Source organism: Cyprinodon variegatus, unplaced genomic scaffold, assembly GCF_000732505.1.
Source record: "Cyprinodon variegatus isolate N-32 unplaced genomic scaffold, C_variegatus-1.0 Scaffold141, whole genome shotgun sequence".
Taxonomy (NCBI): Eukaryota; Metazoa; Chordata; class Actinopteri; order Cyprinodontiformes; family Cyprinodontidae; genus Cyprinodon; species Cyprinodon variegatus.
In genome coordinates this window covers 285,821-309,642 of record NW_015150594.1, presented here as the reverse complement: position 1 = coordinate 309,642, position 23,822 = coordinate 285,821, and the positions used below count along the sequence as shown (strand labels likewise).

The 23,822-nt window shown below is 37.8% G+C and overlaps 3 protein-coding genes across 3 annotated transcripts; 2 read left to right on the top strand and 1 right to left on the bottom strand.

The window, feature by feature from the left end:
* Positions 1-448: 448 nt before the first annotated feature.
* On the top strand, positions 449-3,866 carry LOC107086033 (F-box only protein 30-like). Its single transcript, XM_015376758.1, has 3 exons — positions 449-558; positions 1,125-2,807; positions 2,947-3,866. The coding sequence occupies exons 2-3, from the start codon at positions 1,152-1,154 to the stop codon at positions 3,151-3,153; spliced, it is 1,863 nt and encodes a 620-aa protein (XP_015232244.1). The 5' UTR covers positions 449-558; positions 1,125-1,151; the 3' UTR covers positions 3,154-3,866.
* Positions 3,867-7,521: 3,655 nt separating this feature from the next.
* On the top strand, positions 7,522-12,500 carry LOC107086028 (F-box only protein 30-like). The gene is made up of 3 exons (XM_015376750.1): positions 7,522-7,658; positions 8,419-10,446; positions 11,776-12,500. Exons 2-3 carry the CDS (start codon positions 8,437-8,439, stop codon positions 11,968-11,970), a joined length of 2,205 nt encoding a protein of 734 aa, XP_015232236.1. The 5' UTR covers positions 7,522-7,658; positions 8,419-8,436; the 3' UTR covers positions 11,971-12,500.
* Positions 12,501-16,176: 3,676 nt separating this feature from the next.
* On the bottom strand, positions 16,177-23,344 carry LOC107086029 (hydroperoxide isomerase ALOXE3-like). Its single transcript, XM_015376751.1, has 15 exons — positions 23,217-23,344; positions 22,706-22,868; positions 21,837-22,041; positions 20,889-20,970; positions 20,692-20,814; positions 20,497-20,600; positions 19,551-19,723; positions 19,293-19,436; positions 18,964-19,167; positions 18,792-18,878; positions 18,521-18,687; positions 17,313-17,434; positions 17,100-17,200; positions 16,765-16,935; positions 16,177-16,683 (listed from the first exon to the last, which is right to left on the bottom strand). The coding sequence occupies exons 2-15, from the start codon at positions 22,850-22,852 to the stop codon at positions 16,504-16,506; spliced, it is 2,010 nt and encodes a 669-aa protein (XP_015232237.1). The 5' UTR covers positions 22,853-22,868; positions 23,217-23,344; the 3' UTR covers positions 16,177-16,503.
* Positions 23,345-23,822: the final 478 nt, after the last annotated feature.

The following is a 23,822-nucleotide window of genomic DNA, read 5'->3' as shown; positions in this document are numbered from 1 at the left end:
AAATCTAAATTGTGTAATTTAATTTAATACCAAGGAAGAGTTTAGGAAAGTGAAGAATGGAGAAAATGATACTGGAGGAGGATAAATGAATAACAACACTAAGGTTTGCCCACACAGGACTTCATTATAGAATATATATAATCAATAAACATAATACGGGAAGTTGCTAACATTGTGGACAAATAGAAACAACTGAACATTTTTATATTAGAATGTGGGAGATATGGAATAGAAATATATACAAGAAGAATATACAAGAAAAACTAAATGTCATAAACATGCAGAAATATTTAGAAAGAAAAATTATAAAGATTTTGGTTACCTTTTTTAAACTAACAAATTTGTTTAGCAGGAATTCAGCACTCCATATCGATAGGTGGCGGTCGTGCGCGCTTTTCGTTTTCTGCCAACCAGCACAAAATCTCTACCAAGAAGAAGAAGAAGAAGAGGAAGAAGGGGCAGTTCCGGGACAAACCATGGTAAACACGGGTTTGTCATGTTTATGTAGAAACATTTTAATACGTCGTGACACGCTTTTCCCAATGAAAACAAGTTGAGGTAAGGAAACCTTAGATTGCTTAAAAGTTTGACAGAAAAAAATTGTTTATTTTAAAATTCCCAGCTTCCAACAGAGCTAGCTGTTTTTAGCCACCGTTAGCAACCCTCAATCTCTACTGAACTTTAACACAGAAAAAAAAAACGAAAACTAAAGAGTGGAACACTAACAAATTGTGTTTTAAAATGTGTTGCTAAATAACTTGTTGCAGAGCTTATGGTTACAATGGAACCTTTTGGGTTATTAATGTTTTTACAAACTTTATTGTCTCAGCTACTATAAATATGCGCTTAACTTTAAGGAACCATAATAGCCCTATTTAGAGAAGAGGTTTAACTATATTTTATTTATTAATGAAAGTTCTTAATCTCTGGACATGGTGGTTGTTGTTAAAAAATTTTTAATTTTCAGATCAAATCAAACCACAGAAGAATACCCCAATTGCTTGATTGTTCTGTTTGCATTTATTAATCTTGATCTCTCTCATTTTCTTCAGATTATTCATATATTTGCAAGTCTTACATCTTTTGATCTACATCATATTAGACTTTTATTTTTATTTTTGCAGAAAGGGATCCACCTCTTGGTTGTGAAGATGGAGCAGCATGCTCACTGCATCTCCTGTATCAATCAAAGGTGCATCGTCAAACCTGAACCAGGATTTTCTTGTGATTTCTTCAATTGTCCCCTGTTGTGCGGGGCTGTATTTCATTCCTGCAAAGTTGATGAGCACCAACTACTCTGCCCACTTATGAAGGTGCAATGCCCCAATAGCAACTACGGCTGCCCGGCTATTCTGAGCCGTAACAAAATCCCTGCACACCTGGATGTATGTCCAGCTGGGGTTGTCTTTTGCACAAAGAGCTGGAACTTGCATCCTGCTTGCCTCTTGGATTCCCGACCTGACCGGGATGTTGAGAGTATGTTGGAGGAAATAAGGCACCATAGATACCTAGGAATAGCTCTGGAGGACTGTCAGGCACTCTTTGAGACAATAGAGGAGCTTGGGATGACAGATTTAGCTCGCGAAGATCCTGTCATTGATAAAGAGCGTAAAGCGATACAATTAGCTTTAAAGGCACCCTCTACTCATGATTCAACCTTACAGTTTTCCTCCTCACAGTCAATTTCCAAAGGACTCCAAACAGAGGAAGATGTCAGTGAAATTAATTCTTTCAATGAGCTATTTAAAGCCAAAGCTGAGACTGCTAGAAGCTCAGCTGCTGGTTTAAACATTGTTAGTAGCACCAACTCTGCTGAACGCAACTTACATGACGAGTATGAAAGGGATGTCCTTTTAAAAATGTCTATGAACAACGATGGAAGTACTGATACACTGAATAAAAACACAACCTGTGGACCACTGATTGGAGAAACAGAATCCAGGAATAGTATTTCAAATGCACCTAAAACCCCTCAAATGATATTACCAGTACATGTCAGCCAGGGTGTGGCTGGTCGTTTAGTTTTGGACGATGAAGTGATGCTTCATCCTGGAAATCTTAAGCCTAAGATGATGCATCAGCTCAACTGTCCCTATAAGGGCCATGGCCAAAGTCCTTTATCAAATGGACAATCCGAATACAGACTTGGAGCTGATATGGAAGACAAAGCAGTGGATACATGGGATTTGAAACACAAAGTTCAAACAGAGATTTCTTCGGTTTCAGCTGCCCTGCTCGCCTGTTCAGAAACACACAAGGACTGTAGAGGAATCTCTGACACTGTCTACACTGATTACCGTGTTCATTTTGGCACGCAAACCTTTAGAAACATTCCTCGCACTTCTCCCGTTGTGTGTGGTCAGTCGCTCCGTCGTGACCAGTTTTCCTCTCATTATAGAAACATTCATTGCGATTTTCACCCCAACTTCTGTGACCGCATAGAGTCCCGCTGCCCCCTGGCGATGTACGGCTGTAGGTTTTCACAGCAGAGGTTGTACCCATCTGCCCAGGGGGCCAGAGTGGTTTATCATAAGCAGCTCAAAGCATTTGTGATCCAGCCTTGCATCAGTTTGACATCTCCGATAGGCTCCAGACCGGATCAGTTCAGCGGGCTGCCCATTGAGATACTGTGGCACATAGCTGGATTCCTGGACAGTTTTAGCTTATGCCAGTTGTCCTTGGTGTCCAGGACTATGAGGGAAGTGTGTGCCAGTCTCCTCCCTTCAAGGGGGATAGTAGAGCTGCAGTGGGAGAGAGGACATTTTCCTGGTCGTCCGCACGATTTTAGGTGGCAGGTGAAAAACAAAGTGAGTTTAAAACAATATCTGTGTAGATCTTTGATAATTACTATACTATAAGTTAGACCACGGAATTCACTATGATCATATTTTTTATTTTTTTTTTTGAACATTATTGAACTCACATCATTCCATTTTATTGTTGCAGGTGTGGAAATTCAGCCCTTCAGTCACTCCTGTGCATTCTTGGGGTTTTCTTGATGTTCCCAGTGTATCAGACCACATGAACAAATGCCCCTTCTTCAGCAAATCTGAGACAAAGTCAGAGCCGATTCCCCTCACAGCCATGTGCACCGAACAAGATAGGCTCTCAATCCTCGATTGCCTTCACTCCCTGCGTCATGTCACCACATGATCAGACAAGGCTGATCTTCGTAACGTTCACTTTGAAAATATGGGACTGAAATAAATCAAAACTTTATTATTAAGAAATCTTTTTTGATAAAACATTGCACTTAGCTCCTTGGCTCTGAGTTGGAAGAAAGAAGTAAGCATAGATATTCCATTTGTGCTGGAATTGTAACATTATTTTAAAATATTAAAATAATATATATTAATAACCATAGATTTGCACTTTAGATCTCTATTATCTTCAAGTTTAAACATAACTTTATTAATTCTTGCTGCTAGGGGTGCTTTTTTGTCAGTAAATAGGATTCTCTCAGGGTTACCTCCTTCTGCCCTCAATAACAGAATGCCACTCTGATTGTCCGCAAACTATTGCAGCCTTTTTATGTAACTTAAATATTTGATAAATATGTACAGTGAACTTTTAAGGCAGCTGGGAACAAAAATGGGTCTATTTAGAATTTTCCTTCCCTCTCAATAATTTTGAAAACCTTGTTTTTATGCAGTGCCATTACTTGTTAAATGCAGACATGTTCCTTAAAATGATTCAGATTTTAAAGCTCTTCATGATACTAAAACTTCACACACAGAGGTTTGAGTTATTTTAAATGGCTCTAATTCAGTAGACTCTTAAATAATAAAGCACTTTAGGCTGGAAAATCGAATCCAAATACTTTCGATTAAGATATTTTTTCCTTCCATCTGGTGAGTGTTTAATGTGTCTGCTCGGTCACTTTCACTCAGATGTAGACTCTGGAATGAAGTTTATTGACAAAGTTTATTGATATTTTTGCACCACAGACCGTAGATGTGACCCATGATGTCTGTAGAAAAAACAAGTTAGGGCAACACAGTGTTGTGAAACACCTCTAGTAAAACCACAGAACAGAATACTCTGAATCTATGTTGTGGACAAAAGAGGAGAGGTCCGTTTCTGGTTCTGTTGCTGCTACTCATTAGGGGTATTGACTCAAAGTATCAGAATAGTATTATCAATACCAGCCTGCAATATACTCTAGCGTATTCGTCTAACATCATTGCACCCTTTTCCACATTCATGGGTGTTTGAATCTAATGTTTGCTTCTTTTTGTCTCTTCCATGTTTTGTGTTAATCCACAAGTTGTTTTTTAGGATTTTTTTTACATATCGTCCTAATTGAAATCTTAATTTAATGACTTTTATTCCAGCATTTGATTTCACTTTTTTGATGTTTACTATGTTTTATCATGTTTTTGTTGCAATGTTGTTTTTATTTTTGATGCCACTATACTATAACTTTATGGATTGCACTTTGGCCAAAGCAGCACTTTTTAACACGTATTTATAATACAGCCATGGACAAACTTTTTTGTGTTAAAATCTGTGATTAAAGCTTTTGCATATGAAATTGTATGTTGGACAAATGTTCAGTGGTGCAATAAACCAGATGAGGTTGGATCAACATTATTGCCTTTGTCCTTTAATGCATTTACAAATTGTAACGTGGCTTTGGAGTATGGCTCCTATATCAAAGAGCAACCTTTTTAGCTAACATTGGTACAACCCTTGCTTCCCTATGAATGATTTTTTTTTTTCATTTAAATGCTAAAAATGCATAAAAAAATTGTTTAATAAAAATAGTAGATCCCATGTGAACAGGTTTTAAATAAAAAATAATTTGCAGCTCTTGTCCCTGGTTAGACTCAGGATTAAAATAGATTAAAGAAAATACAGAATCTCGAAATTTTACAACTAGTGAAATAAAACAATAAAATATTGATTAAAAAGCAGTTATTGTGCAACTAGTAAAATATCTGCTCTGCTGAATAAAGATTAGATTAAAACATCTAAAACAATTCTGGAATTTTCTGATCTGAGGATCTGAAACAAGGGAAAGATCCTTTAACTCTAGGGAGCTTTAAAGCTGTAGCTCTCATTAATTCATATATCTTTGGTTATAGAAAGAATGATAAATAATGATCAACCTATTTTCTAGAGAATAAAGGATGTTAAACAAAATGCCAAAGGGGTTTTAGGAGAGGTAACCTGTCGTATGGAGAATTGGATAGTCCAAAATGTAAAAAGCCTGTACTGATATTAGTTCCCAACATTTACATTTCCTGCTCCTCCAAATAAACTGAGATCCAACTCCTGGTTAAGTGGGCAGGATGAAGGAGAAGTAGGCAGGGTTTTATTTTCTGGACCAGGATTATTCACTTCAAGCATCACATGACAACCATCACCAAGACTTCTATAATGCGGTTTTACTGGCTTTGGTTATTAACACAGTACGCAACAGTAACTGCTGCTGCGCAACGTCCACATTTGCACAAAGTCAGCCGGACACTCACTCACACATACTAGGTCTACAACATAAGCCTGAGTGTTGTAAAAAACACTAACATAAAACAATACAATATAGAAGCAGACAGGCAGTTCTTCAAGAATGAATCCATGAAAGCTCAGCGGTGTGTAAGCATTCACTGCAAGTCTAGGTGGCATGTGGGCAATGATATGGAATAATGTAAACCGATGCAAAACCCCATCATGCACCGCAACATATTTTTGCAAAATATTCCAACATAAATTTGCCAAATATGAGAGGAACATCGTAGTTTGGATCAAAGAAAGCTTTTAGTTTACAGTTTGAAGAAATAGAAAATTACACTATATGCCAACCGTCACAAGGATGTGCATGACAAGGAAGGGCTAAATATACTGCATGCATCATTTTGGTAGTTGACTTTGAATTTCTTCTTGAGCTCCTTGAGTTATTTATTGTCACAGGTAGGTGCTTCGTCCATAGAATAAGTGTTGGGGCCGGTATGAAATTAGGACCGGAACCATAAGGCAAATGCCCGGTATCACAGATTACCAGTCCGAGCCTGCAGTCAATACAAATAAGAAAAGGGCAACATTAATACGGGGGAGTGGAGGCCTAGTGGTCAGGGCATAGAACAGAGGTCACTGATTAGCGGATCACTGTCAGGATCAGGACCCACCTGCTGACTAAAACCTGATTTAAAACATTTATAAATTACTGTATGTTGTCTGATTACATATTGACCCTGAAATCCCACATCCTCTGCAAAGGAAAGCCTACAGCCTCCGCTGTTCCTCCCGTCTTGCTCCACTCAGACTTCCTCTGGGCTCAGGGACTGCGCGACTTTGTTATTAAATTCAGGAGCAAAACATGCGGAAATGAATGCTTAATTTAATATGACATGATAAAAAAATCCCCACCATCATCCAGCCAGCATATGTTCAGTTTCTGCCCAAATATTTCTGTTTTGTTGTGGATTTTTGTAACAGGGATCGTACGGATCATACATGGTTTGCATGACCTATGTTTGTTCTCTGCATCCAAACCCAGCATCTCTTCATCCAGGCCTGAGATGAGACGTTTCTTTGGAAGTTGTGAGAGGCGCTCCATGGCATTTTGACTGGATTTGATTAAACTTTTACGCCTCTTAGTATAAAAAAAATATTTTGATCAAGATGAGAAATCTGCTTCCTGGTATGTTGAAGTACCAATAGTTTGCATCCAATCATTTAATTAAACAGTCTTAGTTTTGGGGAATGGGTATAAAAGCTCACGAATGAACCTGGAATGGCTTGAGAATGGCTTTGTCTCCATTCAAACACGGGTTTAAAGCCTTGCAGGGCAGCCTAAAGCCCACTGCTCTCATTAAGCCTTAAAAAATAAATAGCAAACAGTCAGTTTAAGTATGTTTTATTAAAAAAAATGTGAATCAGGAAATTGTCCATATTGCAAACTGAACGATTGTTGTTCTCTACTTTGAAAAACACTTTAGATTTTAAAATGGAAACATTTTCTTTTTTTATTATTATTATTCAATGTATAACATGGATGCATAAAAACCTGATTTTATTTCAGTGTTAAATTCTGTTTAAAGTAACAGATTATAGTTAAAAATGTCTCCGGATCTTTACTAATTGATGATTTTCTTTATTTGGATCCCACTAATTTTTAATCGATGACCCCTTGGCATAGAACTTGAAATCCAGAGGGTCTGAGTTCGAGCCCCACTCCCACAGACTGCCACTCTGGGTCTCTGAGCAAGACCCTTAACCTCCGATTGCTCCCTGGGTGCCCACTGCTCCCCAAGGTGATGGGTTAAATGCAGAGGTAAATTTCTCCAAATTGACATCGATATAGTTCAATTATTATTTTATTATTATTGTTATTACTGTTATTATTATCATTATTATTATTATTATTATTTGGTGTTGAGTGTGTGTCTGATTCATTCCAGCAGATGGCACTGATGCACAAAGACGTTGCCTCCGAAGAAGAGGAACAACAGTCTGAGGCAAGAAGAAGAAATAAAGTTTTGGAAAGTAAAAAAAAAAAAAAAAAAAGAGCTGTTAAGAGATGGACTGAGAGTGGCTAGCTATCTTTAGCAGTTTCTTCCCAGAGGCAACTATGATTAATACACTGGTCTTGTCGCATTAATTTAGAACAGATAAAACACGTCGTAACACGGTTTTCCTGTCAGCACAACACACAGGTGAGAAACACCTGGAACGCAAATACATAATTTGACCAAAAGTTTGTTTTGTTGTGAACTGTTCAACTTCCGTCTGAGCTAGCTGTTTTTAGCCATTAGCAGAGCTCTGTCCTAGCTTTAGCTAGCCGCCTGTTGCTACAATACTAAGTGTTCTTACTCAGAAACTGACCAATGACAACATAATGGCTTATTGTAGCATGTAGGATCGGGGGGAAAAAACTGTACAGATGACCGAAAATATATAATATATTATAATACTCGAAACTTTTCTACAGAGTTGATAGTTTAAGTTTAGTTAAACCTTTCCTGGTGATTGAACTAGCTCCTCTCTGAGTAATGCCTCAGTTGTGATCATATGTGCGTATTTAATCACCGATCCCATTATAAGATAATAAATTATTTCCAGAAGTCCTTAATTCTTTTCTTTAAGGTCAGATAGATATGAACTTTTCTAAAGATGTAGAGAAACATTCAAGTCTACTGAAAAATAGCTAAACTTTTTTTTCCCTCAAAATTAAAGACATCGTTATTTGGCTTTATTTTTTATATCCTATAATGTCATTTATTTGTGTGTTTTTTGTTTTACTTTTTGCACTTTTGTTTCAATAAAATGTGTACCAACATATTCAAAACATGCCAGTAAATATGAACTGTCTCACAGCAGTGATGATATTTCTAGCCTGCTTTTTATTGCCTTTGTCTCTTTGTATTTCTAAAACATTTACACAAAGCTTTATTGTCTCTTTGTATTTTCCTACAGAGGCGCCCATACCACTCCATGACCTTGGCTCTGAAGATGGAGCATCATGTTCACTGCATCTCCTGTTTTAACCAGAGGTGCACGGTCAAACCTGAACCAGGAGTCTCCTGTGATCTCATCGCCTGTCCATTGGTGTGTGGGGCCGTGCTCCACTCCTGCAAAGTTGATGAGCACCAACTCTTGTGCCCCCTCATGAAGGTTCCTTGCCTTAATAGTGGCCATGGCTGCCCGGCTATGCTGATCCGCAGTCAGATGTCCGCGCACTTGGATGTGTGTCCAGCTGGAGTCGTCTGCTGCACTATGGAGTGGAATAGGTGGCCTGTCAGCTGCTTGAACTACACCTCTTATGAGAGTCTAATTGGTCTGTTGGAGGAGATGGAGCAGCTGGACATGGCGCTCGCTCTTCAGGACCAGCAAACACTCCTTGAGTCGATGAAGATGATTTCTAAGACACCGTCTACACAAGATGATTCAGTTATTAAAAAAGAGAAAGCACAACATGTAACTTTTCAGGCTTCTCCACCTGAAGCTCCAGCTCCTCAGTTGTCCTCCTTGCATCAATCCCAGTTAGCCCCCAAAGGTTCAGCAAAGGAAAAGATTCTCAGTGGGATTAACGGTCTGAAAGAGGAACACCTCAGTAAGCTGTATGAGGCCACCGTTGAGACTGCTAGAAGTTTAGCTGCTGCTTTAGACTTTGTTAGCAGCGCCAGCTGTGGTGAAAGTAGTTCAGTGGTTCAGAATGTAGATTTGCTGTTAAATGGAAACATTCAGAATGGACTGGAGGACATAACCCCTCAAGATGCCGACAGTTTGCACACAAGTAACAAAAAGGAGATGTGTTCTAATCAGAGCTGTTCAGGTGAAAATGGAGCTCTTGAAGGAACTAGAATGCAGGACAAAAGCAGAGTCAACGGACCATTGACGGGAGCAACAGAGGCCTGTGCTGATGCTTACTTGGAACCTGCAACCCTTCAGATGATGTCTCCAGTTCATGTTAGCCAGGGGGTGGCACAGCAGGCTGATCATATTGTTCAGCACAATAAAGGACTAGTCCTTCCAGGAAATCTTGGGCCAGAGAGGATGCTTCACCTCAACCATTTCTATAAGGGTCAGGGCCAATATCCTTTGTATAATGGACAAGTAGGCGTTAAACCCGGTAGATCAGCATATAGAGCGCAGGCAGAAATGGAAGACAAAGCAGTTGATACTTCAGACTTGGAGCATGAAGAAGATCCAATGGGTCTTGGAGAGATTGATGCTATACCAGCAGCTCTACTTTTCTGTTTAGAAGAGTCCAGGGAGTGTAGAAGGATCTCTGATACAGTCTATGTTGATGGCTACCGTGTTGACCTTGGCACGCAGACTTTCACATTTCCTGCTGCAATCTTGGTGACCAATACAAGAGTTGGTGACATGGCCTCTGCTTCAGCCTGTGACCACGCTGCACCACAGCTCAACTATCCCAGCCCGCTTCGCACCCTCCGCCTTGGCCAGGTTCTGGAAGCTTTAGAGTCAGAGGCAGTCCCGTACAATCGTTACCTCCCACCTAACCCCCAACATCAACACACCTTCCCCTTCCTGTGCGGACAGTCGTTCAGGCGGGACCAGTTTTCATCGCATTTCAGAAACATCCATGGAGAGATTCATGCATGGCTCAGTGGCTGGATAGAGCAACGCTGCCCTCTTGCATATTATGGCTGCACATTTTCCCAGCGGAGATTTTACCCATCCACCCAGGGTGCCAAGGTAGTTCACGATAGACACCTCAAGGCGTTTGGGGTCCAACCCTGCACTAGACCGCAACCTCCTACGGACTCCCAGTCAGACCAGTTCAGCGGGCTGCCCATTGAGATTCTGTGGCACGTAGCTGGATTCCTGGACAGTTTTAGCTTGTGCCAGTTGTCCTTGGTTTCTAGGACTATGAGGGAAGTGTGTGCCAGTCTCCTTCAGACCAGAGGCATTGTAGAGCTGCAGTGGGAGCGAACAGTTTCTCCTGAAGGCAATGTATCGTGGCAGGTCAAAAATAAGGCAAGTTTGAATCTCATACAGCTTTTGACCTGTAAAATAACTAACTGTATTTAAAAATGTGGTACCAGAGTCAAAAGTAATGTTTGAATGTGTTTTATTGAGATTAAATTTGACAGATTAGCATAAATGGTACATGCCAATGAAGTGGGAGTAAAAGGGCTAGTATAGTTTTCATATTTCCTCACAAATAAAAGTCTGAAAAATGTGGCATAAAAAAAGATACAGTCCCCTTTACTGTTAATCCTAACTGAAATTGATTTACCCAAATTTATAATTCTGCCTTCAGAATTAGAAGTCACCAAACTAGTCAGAGTCCAGCGGTAGGTAATCCAGTGCTGACCTCTGAAGGCCTTCTAGGGTTTTTAGAGAACATCAATGAGAAAACAGCATCATAAAGAGCAAGAGACAAACCTGAAGTTTAAAACAGGGTTAAATTATAAAAAAATACTCTAAACTTTGGACATCTTCCAACACACAGTTCCATGCCTCATCAAAATATGAAAATAATATAGTACGAATGGAAACCTGCTAATAAGCACCAAGGGTGCAGTCAATAGGCCCAATCTTAACTCTGGAGGAGCTACAGAAATTCACATTTCTGTAGGCGAATCTGTGAACACCCAACTATTAGTACGGCAACGATCCAGTCTTTTGGAAGAGATGGAAGAAGAAAAAATCTGAGGATTCTACAAGTCATTTAGTGCTATTTTTAGTGTTTAGACCAAAAGTACAACATTTTTCCAGACTTTTTTGACTTGCAAAACTGGCAAAACCAAAACCAAAAAACAATGCTGCACATCCCCCTTAACCAACAACATTGGGTAGAGTGTAATGGTGTTGATGCTATCAGCTGTATGGATGATTTTCTTATATAGAATCACAGAGGTTAGTTGAACCTGATAGGTTAAATGGAGCAGAGAAACCATGGATGATAGTTTCACCGTACAGGAGGGTCGTGACACTAACATGCAGCGATCTAGACCTGCAGCTAATATCAATATCAGTATATTAATTTGTTCCAGACCTAAATCTAATCCTGCCCAGACTTGAAAATTGATCTCACAAAAAAAAAAAAAAAATACGCCATAGGTTTGCAGCTGTATTTTAGCAGAAGCCGCTGCAACAAAAATGTCAGGGGGACTGAGCAGTGATGGTGACTTTAGTATAATAATAATTCTGAAACTATGTTTAATTTTCCTCCACTTTGCAATCTTCTGTACTTGTGATGGTTTAGTTATAGGGTTAAAAAAAATGAAAATAAGTTCAATGAGTATTAATACTTTTGAATGTAGATTAACCTAGTCATTCCAATATATTTTTGTGTTACAGGTATGGAGATTCAGCACTGCATTTACTCCAGTGTCCTCCTGGGGTTTTACTGAGGTGCCCAGCATGTCCGTTCACCTAAAGAAGTGCCCCTTCAATGTAGTAGAGCAGAAGACGGAGCCCATACCCCTACCTGCCATGTGCACCGAACGAGATGGCCTGTCACTCCGGCGTGTTCTGCGTCACGTTAACACTTGACCAAACAAAGCTGAGCTGCATGAGATTAGCTGAAACTTTACATGAATGTTGTGAATGAAACGAAACGGATTCCAGTTAGATTTGATTTTGAATAAAACTTAATGCAAAACAGACTTCAGGTCTGCTATAAATGGTTTGTCCATGGGACGTGAAGCAGCATTTGGCTTTGCATGGGCTTTTCCTGAAAGTGCACCTATATTCTGCTAAGATAAAACACTTTTGACAAAGATAATTGTGCACAATAGATTTATGCTATTATGAACTTTAAATTAATGTTATGTTGCCTTTTACCTGTAGCCATGGGAAAAAAAAAAAACGTTCATGTAAAAACTCCATTATTTCTTTATATCCTAAACCATGTCAGCACTTTATAACTCCACCCAAACTGAAAAGTGAACTTCGTTTTAAAGAGCTTCTGATTCCTTCAAAGGGTCAAGCACAGTCCACGTGTTATGTTGACATCTGATGTTTGGAGTATTAACAGTTTATATCACAAAATGACTAATGTACCTGATTGCTGCATTTGAATAAAGTGTTTACTAAATTTTTATTTTTGCCTTTGAGCCGTCCTTGAAAAATTAACTTCTATGTTGGTGAAAGCTATTTGATCAGAGGCTACGTTAAACCTACGTATCAGTTCATTATACAGCTCATTGTATTGCTGAAAATAAACAAGAACAAAACTTACTTTCTACCAGGGCTGCAAGAATTAAATGATGGAGGCGAATCTGGTCTGGAAACCTAAAAAACATTTAAGTCAATTTTGAATACTTAAAATATATATGCCGTTACCTAAAATGTCTACAATTTTACCCAAATTATATAAAAAATGGTAAAAATTTGTGATTTTCTTTGGTTCCAGAGACTTAACATGGAATGTTACTTAAGCCCAGGTGTTGGACACAGGTGTTGAACATGATCCAAATCTTTCCCAAACTCTATAGTTACAATTCTCCAAATTTCTTTTTTTATCTTCTCTACTTTTTTCTTCCACTCAACTTTTAATATGTTTAAATGCAGCAATTTAAATAATTTGTTTTCAATGGGTTTTAGCTGGATATTAGCCTTAAATTAGTCTTATTTCCTGATTGTGTAGGCCATACCATTTCTGTAGCAGACATTTTTTTATTTGCCTTATCTAATATTCACCCTTTGGGTTTTATTAGCTGTAAGAATAACCACAGTTAGCCTACATATTTATTACCTTTTGGGGAATGTGTAAGTCCATCACAGGAATATGCTATATTGTGGAGAATGGCACGTGATTGTGGGACTAAAAGTGTGGGATCGACTCCAAACATTGGCCATGCAAAATTCTGAGGCGACAGCAGAACTAAAGGTCATTTGATACAGTAATCTTTTCACGAGCTTCATCATTCTAAAAACCATGTTGGATTATTCATGCAAGCAAAATGAGAAGCCTTTTTAATAGATATCTAATTAAGGGATGAATGTAGCTATAAATAGATACATACACTTACAGATGTCATTGGCAGTAAGTGCAAAGAGTCCTCTGGGAGTGTACAACATGGGTTGCAATGTCTAAAACATATTGCCAATCTGACTTCATTCCTAAATGTGGGTGAAATATACAAACTAACAATCTATTTGTATATGTATGTTTTTTTTCGTACAAATTCAGACACTACAGGATTTCTGAGATTTAAAGTTCACAGAAAATTCACAAGAAGTGCTTTTTAATTTTAGTACATCACCTGTATTTCAACTGGCATCAGTTTTCTCTCTAACCCGCAGTCATATACAAACGATTTCCATCCGTCACCCTGGCTGGTATCCCACCCATTTTCCTCTGGTCAAACAGAAATACATTGCCTTTCTGTGTATGATAAAAGGGTTTGATAACTGTTATAGTGAATGCCATAATTATGTACTGTGCTTTGCAAAGACACTGATAGCACTACAACGTTTCCATGTTAAAGAACAAACTTACCTTGTTTGACTGGGATTGTGCGCGATGGATTAAATATGCATCTTAATGTCAGATTGTAAAATCCTTTTCATCATTTAAAAACACTGCAAGTTCTAGGTTGAATCAGTTTTCAGTCCCATTTATAATTTAGAGAAATTTAAAGTTATAAGATTAGAAAATATTCATCTTCTACCACTTGTCCATCAGGGTCTCAGCATTAGGGTCCTAGTACAAACCCGTGATCCTTCTGTTTCAGTGGTGTGCTTAGGCAAGACTCTTCACAGTTGCATTTCCAGTCTAGCTTGTTTTCCAAGGGAACACCAAGGTGTTTATACTCCGCAACTGCCTCCACTTCTCCCATGATGTTAATAGGATTCAACGTTTTCCAGTTTGTTCTGAAATCTACAATCATCTCCTTTGTTTAGTTGACATTAAGGATCAGATTATTGTTCCCACAGCTCACCACGAAGCTGTTCAACAAGCTCTCTGTACTCAGGTTCTTGTACATATTTGATGACTTCAGAGTGAACCAAGTATTTCTACAGATAAGACTCTGGTCCTGGAAGTCAGAGGTGTACAGAGTAAAAAGGAATGGCGAGAGTACAGCCACCTGTGGTGCTGCTACTTGACAGTCAGTGTAACAAACTGTTGACGCCTCCACCTGTATTCTGGAATTTCTCAAAAAGGAAGTCAGGCTGAATAGTGTTAAAAGCACTGGAGAAATCAAAGAACCTCACAGTGATGTCTGCCTTGTCATTGTGAGGGAAACAGATCTATAGTCACTGAGGACTTGGTGGAGTCTTCTTTCATACTGAAACAACCTACTACACTTTAATGTATAAAGTCAATCCAGCTGTATATAAGACATCCTGATTGTACATATGACACCTCAAATCTCTGTGTTACTCCCTTGTATTTTTTTATTTCTTTTTTTTATTCTGTTTTTCATACATGTACACTTGACCTTAATCCTTATTTATCTTGATATATTGTATATATATTGTTTATTCTTAATGCACCTTTTCCTCCTTGTTTGCACCTTCTTTTATTACTATGCCAATATATGACCAGTGAATTTCTCCACTGTGAGATCAATAAAGCTCATCTAATCTAATCTAATCTTAACAAGACAGGTCTTCCACATCACTGGAACTGTCTCCAGGGTCAGACTGAGGTTGAAGATGTAGAATCTGTAGAATCCCACAGAGCTGTTCTGTACAGGCCTTCAGCATTCTGGTGACTTATTATGATTAAGTCTCTCCAGTTACCTCTTCAGTTGACTTCTAGAGACAGGTGGGTGAAAGCTGGAGGGAGCAGCACTATCTTCTGATTTGGCTGATAAACTAATAGAAGCAGGTGAGTCAATGTCAGAGGAGGGAAGGATGTCCATGTGACTGTAGGAAGACTTTTTTCAGACTTTGAAGGATCCAGTCCAAATAGACCGTGTTCATGGAGGTCGCAGCCTCTGAAATCAAACACATCCCATATCTTATTTCCCTAAAAGTATTGTATGTAATAAAAGAGCTGAAAAAACCTAATTGAAACTGCTAAGGGATCTTCTAATAGAACTTTAAATGAAAATCCTATATATATAAAAAAAAATAGATGCTGTCTAATTGTCCTTGCAAAATCATAATTATAGTTGACAAAAATGTGTGATTCTCAAAAAATTCTTAAGTAGAGCTGTTTTTTTCAGTGTCATGTTGCCTCATTCTGTAATGCAAACGTGTTAAACTTTAGCCTTCAGATCAAGTTGGGGCCTAAACTGTATCACTACAGGTCCTTCCCACAATATTAGCATATTGTGATAAAGTTCAATATTTTCGCTAATGTAATAAAACTTGAACATTCATATATTTTAGATTCATTGCACACTAACTGAAATATTTCAGGTCTTTTGTTGTCTTAATACGGATGATTTTGGCATACAGCTCATGAAAAACCAAAATTCCTATCTCACAAAATTATATTATGAAAAAGGTCTAACTTAACCATCTGGATCAACAAATTAACTCTAAACATCTGCAAAAGATTCCTGAGGCCTTTAAAACTCCTAGCCTGGTTCATCACTCAAAACCCCAATCATGGGTAAGGCTGCCGACCTGACTGCTGTCCAGAAGGCATTTGGATATAACTTAACCCCCACAACTTAATGGTGAAAAAAAACTGTAAATCAGAATAAGACCTAAAAAAAAATGTTGAATTCATTGTTTCAATAAAGATTGGGTATTTTGATGCTGTTTACTACAAGGACAAATTCTGGAATAGATTTTAAAATGTTTATTGAATATAGTTTATTTTAAGCATTCATGGCTTAGGAAGTACTATAGAAAATACATGATTATACAAAGTTGTAAAGAAAAACAAATATGAAGCCTAACTGTGGTTATGCTCACTTGGCCTCTGCAAGCCTGGATTTGTATCTAGGTTTACAATAATCAAAAGCAACAAACAAAACATTTACTTTGGTGAAAAAACCCCGAATCATTTAAATTTACAATCATTGAAAAGTAGAACACAACACACAGTACATAGTCATCTTAAAGAGCCTTGATAACAGGAGAAGCCAGCAGAAAAACAGCAAGTATCTGCAGGCCTTGTTTCTAAATGGTTACACTGTTCTCTATCACCGCAGGGTTCAGATATGGGTACGGTACTTCAAGCTGAGCATTTCTAGCAGTAATTTCTTCTCCTAGGTAAGACAACTCAGCTTGAAAATCCTGAATCATCTCCTTAAGGGCCAGCTCTTGGAAATGCTCCTCTGGGTATGTACCCAACGGGACCTGCAGTCAGAAGAGAGGCAATAAGTTAAATAGAGGAATATTCAAAGAGTTGTAATAACTCTAGTTTGTCTCTAAACTTACCACATCAGTGTAGTTGTCTGAAAGAATCCAAGTAGTTGACACGATATTTACCGTGTCTCCAATATTTGGGAGAGCATCCAGAATAGTCTGCATGCTGGACTGCCCCTTAGTGGATGGAGGTGGTTTACATAACATAAGGGAACCATTGGGCATCCAAGAGTTGTAGTCATACTAGAAAAAAGTTTTGTAAATATATATTTTCATCAATTATGCATAAAAAACATAACAGTTGGGCTTCAATTTACTATTAAAAATATTATTTATATGACTACAATCACAATGTTTCCTAAACCTTTCAATCATTTACAAGAACCCAAGTAAATACATGAACCCACCTGTCCACCATTAACAGCAGCATGCTGTACTGACACTCTAAAGACCACCATGGTGATAAACTTGACCACTTCATCCACAGTATTGAAGCGTGATGGAAAACCTATTGACACCAGCATAAAAAAAGCAATAACAGAAACTTGATTTACTGTAGAAAAAATATTACAGTTATTATTTATAAGGACTCTATAAATGTTGGGATGTTCGATATTTACCTCCCTGCTTGTTTTGTAGGAAACCATGTGTGAATATCTCATTGATCCACTCTTGCAACTCTGTGTCTTTGCACACGATACTGTCTGAGGTGTAGTAGAACTCCACCACAGACCTCACAAAACTAGAGTGTGGAAAGAAAAAAAAAAATTGCTGCCACTGTAAATGTGGGTTTGCTGTATTATTCTGCCAATACAGCACCTTGCAAAAGTAGTTATACGTAAACTTTAATACATTACAAAAAAAACTTTTTAAAAGATTTTTAATTAAAGCACAGCAAAATAATGTTTAAGCTCATTAGGAGAAATTGATGCAAACTGAAAAGCACTGTGTTTATTTGTATTCAGCCCCCTTCACTCTAACGCCCTGGAGAAAAAAGTTCAGCTCAGCTAAGTGTCTTCTGTTGTTTAATAAGAAACATCTATCTTTGAGTTATTAAAATCTCCTTATGGATACAGGTAACCTATTTTGTAAAGAAGTTTGTTAGAGAACCAGCAGGGGTACAGCAGATGTAAAGCACTGGGCTCTGTCAATCGAGTGTTAAAAAACAAAAAGAATATGGGAGAACAGTAATCTACCAAGGCCTGTTCAATCTGTAGACTAATAAACCATTAGAGAAATAGAGAATGGTGGGAACTCTGAAGGAGCTTCACTGATGGTCGGTTCAGGCAGTGGTGGTGATGATGATCTCTTGACAGGACTGTCCAACATCAAGTCCCACAACAAATCTCTGCTTGATAAAAGCATGCAGCTAAAACGCCTCTTGTTAAAAGAAGTCCCAAAAGACTGTTTGGGGAACATTTCAGAAAAATAATGCTGCATGAAACCTTGAACACTACCTCCAAATCAACAAGTTATATGCTGTTGGATAGCTTTTACTGAGCAAGGCAGGGGTCTTTTTCAAAGTAATTTGTTTAACCTCAAGCAATTTCTCATGGAATCTACAAATACAGCTTTAGGAAAAGGATTTGTAGGAAATTGCTCACATGAGACCAAATTAGGGTTGGAGAATTGTTAAGATAAAGTACTAATAAAATAAAATAAAGCTTGTCACTTCTATTTCATTTAAAGTCCAGATTGTGTGAATTTATATTTTATGTATTTGCAATACACTGTATACTGTTGTTACTGTCTTTATGTTTCTCTTAAACAACCAATTCTCAACTGTGGACATAGATATTTTTCCTTACAAAAAATTTTAATAGATTACCTGTTGATATGATTCCACAGCTTCATTGCATCATCTCTGTAGTAGAAGTTTGGAATAGATTCCAGTCCCCGTGCAGCGATGTTCTCTGGCAGACAGAGGGAGCTGTAGGTCATCCCAGACAGAAATCTGCCCAAGAGCTCATTCAAGCCCTCCACTCCAAGCGAGGTCTATTTGTCATAAAGTCAAACTCAGTTTGTCATAAAGTCAAACTCTTCATGCAGCCAAAACTGAATTGTAGTTTCAGAAATGCATGCATAATAGATTGCTATACCTTGCTCAAAGGCCCACCAGGTCCAAGAAGAGTTTTCCGGCCTACTATATTTATGTGCAGAGTGTAACGGAGGTGAGGGCTCAGCAGCTGTATAGATTACATAAGAAAAATAATAAAAAATCTCAAACTAAGAGGAGCATTGCTTCATCATTGTTATTGTGTCCGCTGATACCTTATAAAGAGGATGAATGGTTGGGAAGCAGCGGAGAGTAGCAACAGCAAAGACCTCTGCCAGGAAGTGAGTGTTCATGAGGTGATGGACCGTCTGATATTCAATTGCGTCTGAACATTTAAAGAACAACTTGGCCAGAAGCCAGTCTGATTCCAGATCACTTGGCAGAAAGATGGGGTTCTGCTCAGAGGGCTGTTGGTGAAGCTGCATTGAAAAGGTTACGGAAAAGATTTTTGTGAGACTAATAACAGAAACACATTGGACATAATGATCAATGATATTCAACTAAAACAAAACGTTATTCTCTATTTAATCTATGCTTGCAATACCTGGATTGCAATTGGAATCAGTTTCCCCTCAGGTGTCACATAGAACAAGCACAAACCAGCGGTCACATACAGAGGATTTCCATCATCTATTCTGGCTGGTATTCCATCCATTATCTTCTGGTCACAGATGAATATGTTGCCTTTCTGCAAAAATTACAAAGGGTCATCTTGAAACCCAGCAAAAAATTTGAACATAGTGACAAAATGTTGTGGAAATGCATAAAGATAAATATCAACAGATGAACAGTTTTTTCAAACCTCCATCTCCTTCTTCAGGGTGGTTCCAGTTGCCAGAAAAGGTCTAACCATCTCATCTGTCACTGGAAAATTTGGAGGAAGTTTGGTGCAGCGGCTGATCACATTGGGGTTTGTTGCATTTAAAAACTGGAATCCAAAGAAGTCATCTTCCTTCCAGTGCTCTGAAACATATTCTGCAAAAAGAATGGTAAAAAAAAATAAAACATATCTTAAAGTATGCCATATATATATATATATATATATATATATATATATATATATATATATATATATCATGGGAAGAGCAAGTATTTACGTCGGATTTTAAATAATGAGTATTTACCTTATTGCATGTACCCAAGTATTTAATACATCTTTAAACTAAGTTTGCGATTACAGATATCAGACACTTCCTTTGGAGGTATGCAAACATTGCAAATGGATTTTTGACCAGTACGCTATACAGATCTTCTCCATATCCTTCAGGTTTTTCAGCTCCCTCCAAAGATTTTGAACTCCATTCAGGTCAAGAGAGTGGCTAGGCTACTCCAGGACCTTAAGATACTTTTTACTGAGCAACTCTCTTAGTTGCTTTGGGTTTGTGCTAGAGGTCATTGGCATTGGGAAGAGGCTGGAGTTTGTTTGAACAATTATTCAGATGAGTTCAAAAAAGGTATAGCTAATAATGAGTGGAAAACAGGAGGTAACAGGCATGCGAAAGCATGTATTTCAAAATGTATGGAGAGACATAACCGAAACCGTTGAGAATACCTAGAGGGTAATAGAGACTATAAGTGCTGGTGTTGTTCTCCATGTTAAAATGTCCTTAGGCAATTTTTGTTCTTTGGGTGCAGCAGAAGTAAATATTTGAAATGCTTTGCTAAAGAAATGTAATTGAAAAAAACCCTACACCTGTTTTGGAATTTCTCCAAAACCATGTTCTTTAAGGTAAAATGGTGTCGTCTACCTGATAGGTTTGTTTTTTTGAACCAGAAGATCCTTTTCATGTCATCAAAGCTTTTCCATTTTTGAGACGATCCAACCAGTCCTTTAAATTTCAGTTCAAGCCCACTAGAACAGACAGGCACTTGTGTAAAACATTGCATACACATCAATATAAAAACACACGAAAATAATGGTCATGCTGCAAGTTCTGGCTTACATCATCCTTTTTGTAGATTGTGCTTCTTCAGATCTGGACAAAGAGTAGCGAACTTCTGCAGGGAGTTCGGAGACATCTTTGAAGTTAATGGAGTGTGGCAACCTATCATCAGTAACCTCCCATCTAAGAGAGAAAAACTTTTCTTTATCTTTTTCTTTTAAGACATGTTCATACAAGCTTCTGTAATAGACACTTACTGGTATTCATTCTTTCTAAGTTCTAGTTCTTTGTTTCGGTGGTCAATCAGCAGGGAATGTTCCTCCTCGAAAGCTTTCATGCCTTTTAGGTACAGAAAAAATAAAATGTATTCATTATTGTTAGTAATAAATATTCTTACATATGAATAGATCGATAAATTAAAAATACTGTTTAATTTACCTCAAACTATATACTTTTCAAGAATTGACCACCAGGAGCTCCTCAGAAATTTCCAAGAACTTACCAGCTGCTATCCTAAAACTAGCCATTTAATTTCAAGAGACTAACAACATTTTCTAGGAACTAAGTCATTTTCCTGGACTGAAGGGTTATTATACCTATTCATAGGTTTTGGATAAGCTAGACACCACGACTTATGAGTAACTAACACTTAACGTATGTCAACGATCATAACTTACCTGTAACTTATGGTTAACATATGAGCATATACTGGCAAAATGACTCTACATATTTGTTGTATGTTGACTAAGCGTGCTAATTGTTTACACAAAATATACCCATAAATAATCCAACGTATGCCAGCATTTTTGCCAGATTCTTCGTACGTCAGGCATACGCTGGCTAAATCATCAAGATGTGACAGGGGCTTTAGCTGATGTAACACGGATTGAACTTAGCAGTAATAAAGCATATGAAATGTTGATTAGAACAGATTTCTTAAAAGAAATTTGGCACCAATTATGAGGGTCTCAACCAACCCACTCTGACATGTTGTCTATAGAAGTCAATATAATGCCATAAAAATCAAAGGCCAATGCCTACTGTACCCATACGTGGCTTTTAATACCATTCTGGTAAAATTCTGGACATTAAGGGAAATAAAAGTTTCCTGGAAAATAACCAGTAGTTTCTATTTAGGCTCCCAGAAAGTGGATTGTAAGCTCTATAAAGTAACATCTAAGTTTCAGAAAAGAGGAATTACAGACCTCTCCCTCCTCTGAGCTCCACATTTTCCCCACGGGAAATCCATCTATAACATGGGAAAACAATGTCCTCCCCTTCTGGAGTCGTCACTTCGATTTTGGAGCAGTACCACTCGTCTTCTGGGAAGATGAAAAAGCGATCTTTCTCCACCTTTAGTAAGAGAAGTTTCCCCAGGGTTGATGTAGTTTTTACAGTGTATGTCCCTGTCTGTGGATAAATGTAATAAAGGGGGGGGATCAATACATTGTGTTAGTAGTTAAAGTATTACATTTATCGTGGGAGGAATGCATATTCAGCTTAAATGGTGTTGTAATTCAATTAACTTATGTTGAAAAGTTAAACTAAACCCAAAAGATATACAGCCTGTGTTTGGCAATATCAGCCGAAACCACAATTGAGCAACATTATGAATGATGTCATTCTATGTCATTTTCTTTTCCTTTATCACTATTGTCAAATTAAGTTTGATGATCTTAGAAATTTTGATAAGTTGTTTCTGACATCTGGTGTGAATTTCATTTTAAGAGGTTTGTTAAGAATACATCCTGAGAAAACCGTCTTTGTGATCAATATTTTACACACTATTCTTGCTCAACTATTAGGTTTTCTTTACTGAGCTAAAGCTACTATATAAATAAAAAACTGCAAGAGAGCATACACTGAAAAGAAACCTCTATTTTACAATAGTTCAATTCAAATCTGCAAGAATCATTAAGCTACATTACAGGTAAAAAAAACAAAACAAACAAACAGCTAGATAGAATTAAAAGCATAAGAAAAAAACACCTTCTTCAACATCAGCTACACATTCCTGCAAACCTGATCAACCTGTCTGAAAATGGTATACAACCTTTAACACACTACAACTTACATTCCCAGTCGTAAAGTCCCTTCCATAATTGTCGAGTTTAACGCATTCACTTTGCCCCTCTGCACCAAACAAGATAACGGAGACGTTGTCTATTGTCCCTGCATACTTCATATCACCCGTTGTCACTTTCAGCTTGTATTCTGCCATTGTTTCTTGGAGGAAACTGTCCAGAAGAAAAACAAAATCGTAAACTTCAATGATTTAAATAACAGGTGTCAACCTCCAGTCCTAGAGGGCTGGTATCCTGCACATTTTAGATGTGTCTCTGCTCTAACACACCTAAATTAATTAATAGAACTTTGCAGAACTTGACTGTAAGCTGAGGAATTAATCATTCCATTTGATTCAGGTGTGTTAAATAATGGATATATCTAAAGATTTCAAGTTACTGGCCCTCCTGGACTTGAGTTTGACACCCCTGCTTTATATAATGTAGGCTATGTCTGGACAATTAATCTCCTTGCTGTTGGAAACCAAAAAGAAATAAAGAAGTCCAAAGAAAAACACATACCTGTCTTTGTTGAACAGCAACAGCACAACCTCTTGTCTCCAGGCTCACTTCAAAATGTGCCTTTGCAACTTTGTCTTGGATACACCAAAAAAGGTGAAGGGGGTGTGCTCAAATTAAGGAGTAACATGTTTATCATGTTTAGGGAGGTTTATTTGCTCTTTCTAGGGCTCTTTCTACTGATTAGGCAACAAACTGCTCAGTTTGTCTGTGTAGTTTTCAGTTTCACTGGTTAGTCTTTCATCTCTGTCGACAAGTTTTATTTCATTTCTTTGACCAGATTTTTCAACTCGATCCATTAAAGTCAAATTTGTGGTGGGAAATGAAGAAATGGCTTCTTACTTTATTACTACCACATAAAAATTATCTTTGTTTGACCAAGCTTTTTTTTTTTATTATTTTCATTTTTTTTATCTAGGCAATGTTGAACAAGGAAAAACAAAAAAAAATAAGAAATTGTCTATTTGAAAAAGCATTTTTTTATACACTACAAAAAAATTAAAGGAACACTGTAATCAGAGTATAGCATCAAGTTAATTAAACTTCTGGGATATTGATTTGGTCAGGTAAGTAGCAGAGGGTGTTGTTAATGAGTTTCAGCTGCTTTGG

Bases quoted from the DNA above. Each gene is read 5' to 3' on its own strand.
- LOC107086033 (XM_015376758.1), top strand. From the start codon at position 1,152: ATGGAGCAGCATGCTCACTGCATCTCCTGTATCAATCAAAGGTGCATC. The intron at 2,808-2,946 runs GTGAGTTTAAAA...TTATTGTTGCAG, and splicing joins GGTGGCAGGTGAAAAACAAA to GTGTGGAAATTCAGCCCTTC.
- LOC107086028 (XM_015376750.1), top strand. From the start codon at position 8,437: ATGACCTTGGCTCTGAAGATGGAGCATCATGTTCACTGCATCTCCTGT. The intron at 10,447-11,775 runs GCAAGTTTGAAT...TTTGTGTTACAG, and splicing joins CGTGGCAGGTCAAAAATAAG to GTATGGAGATTCAGCACTGC.
- LOC107086029 (XM_015376751.1), bottom strand. From the start codon at position 22,852: ATGGCAGAATACAAGCTGAAAGTGACAACGGGTGATATGAAGTATGCA. The intron at 20,971-21,836 runs GTCTGTAATTCC...TGTACCTAAAAG, and splicing joins GGAGCTCAGAGGAGGGAGAG to GCATGAAAGCTTTCGAGGAG. The intron at 16,684-16,764 runs GTAAGTTTAGAG...TTCTGACTGCAG, and splicing joins CAGACAACTACACTGATGTG to GTCCCGTTGGGTACATACCC.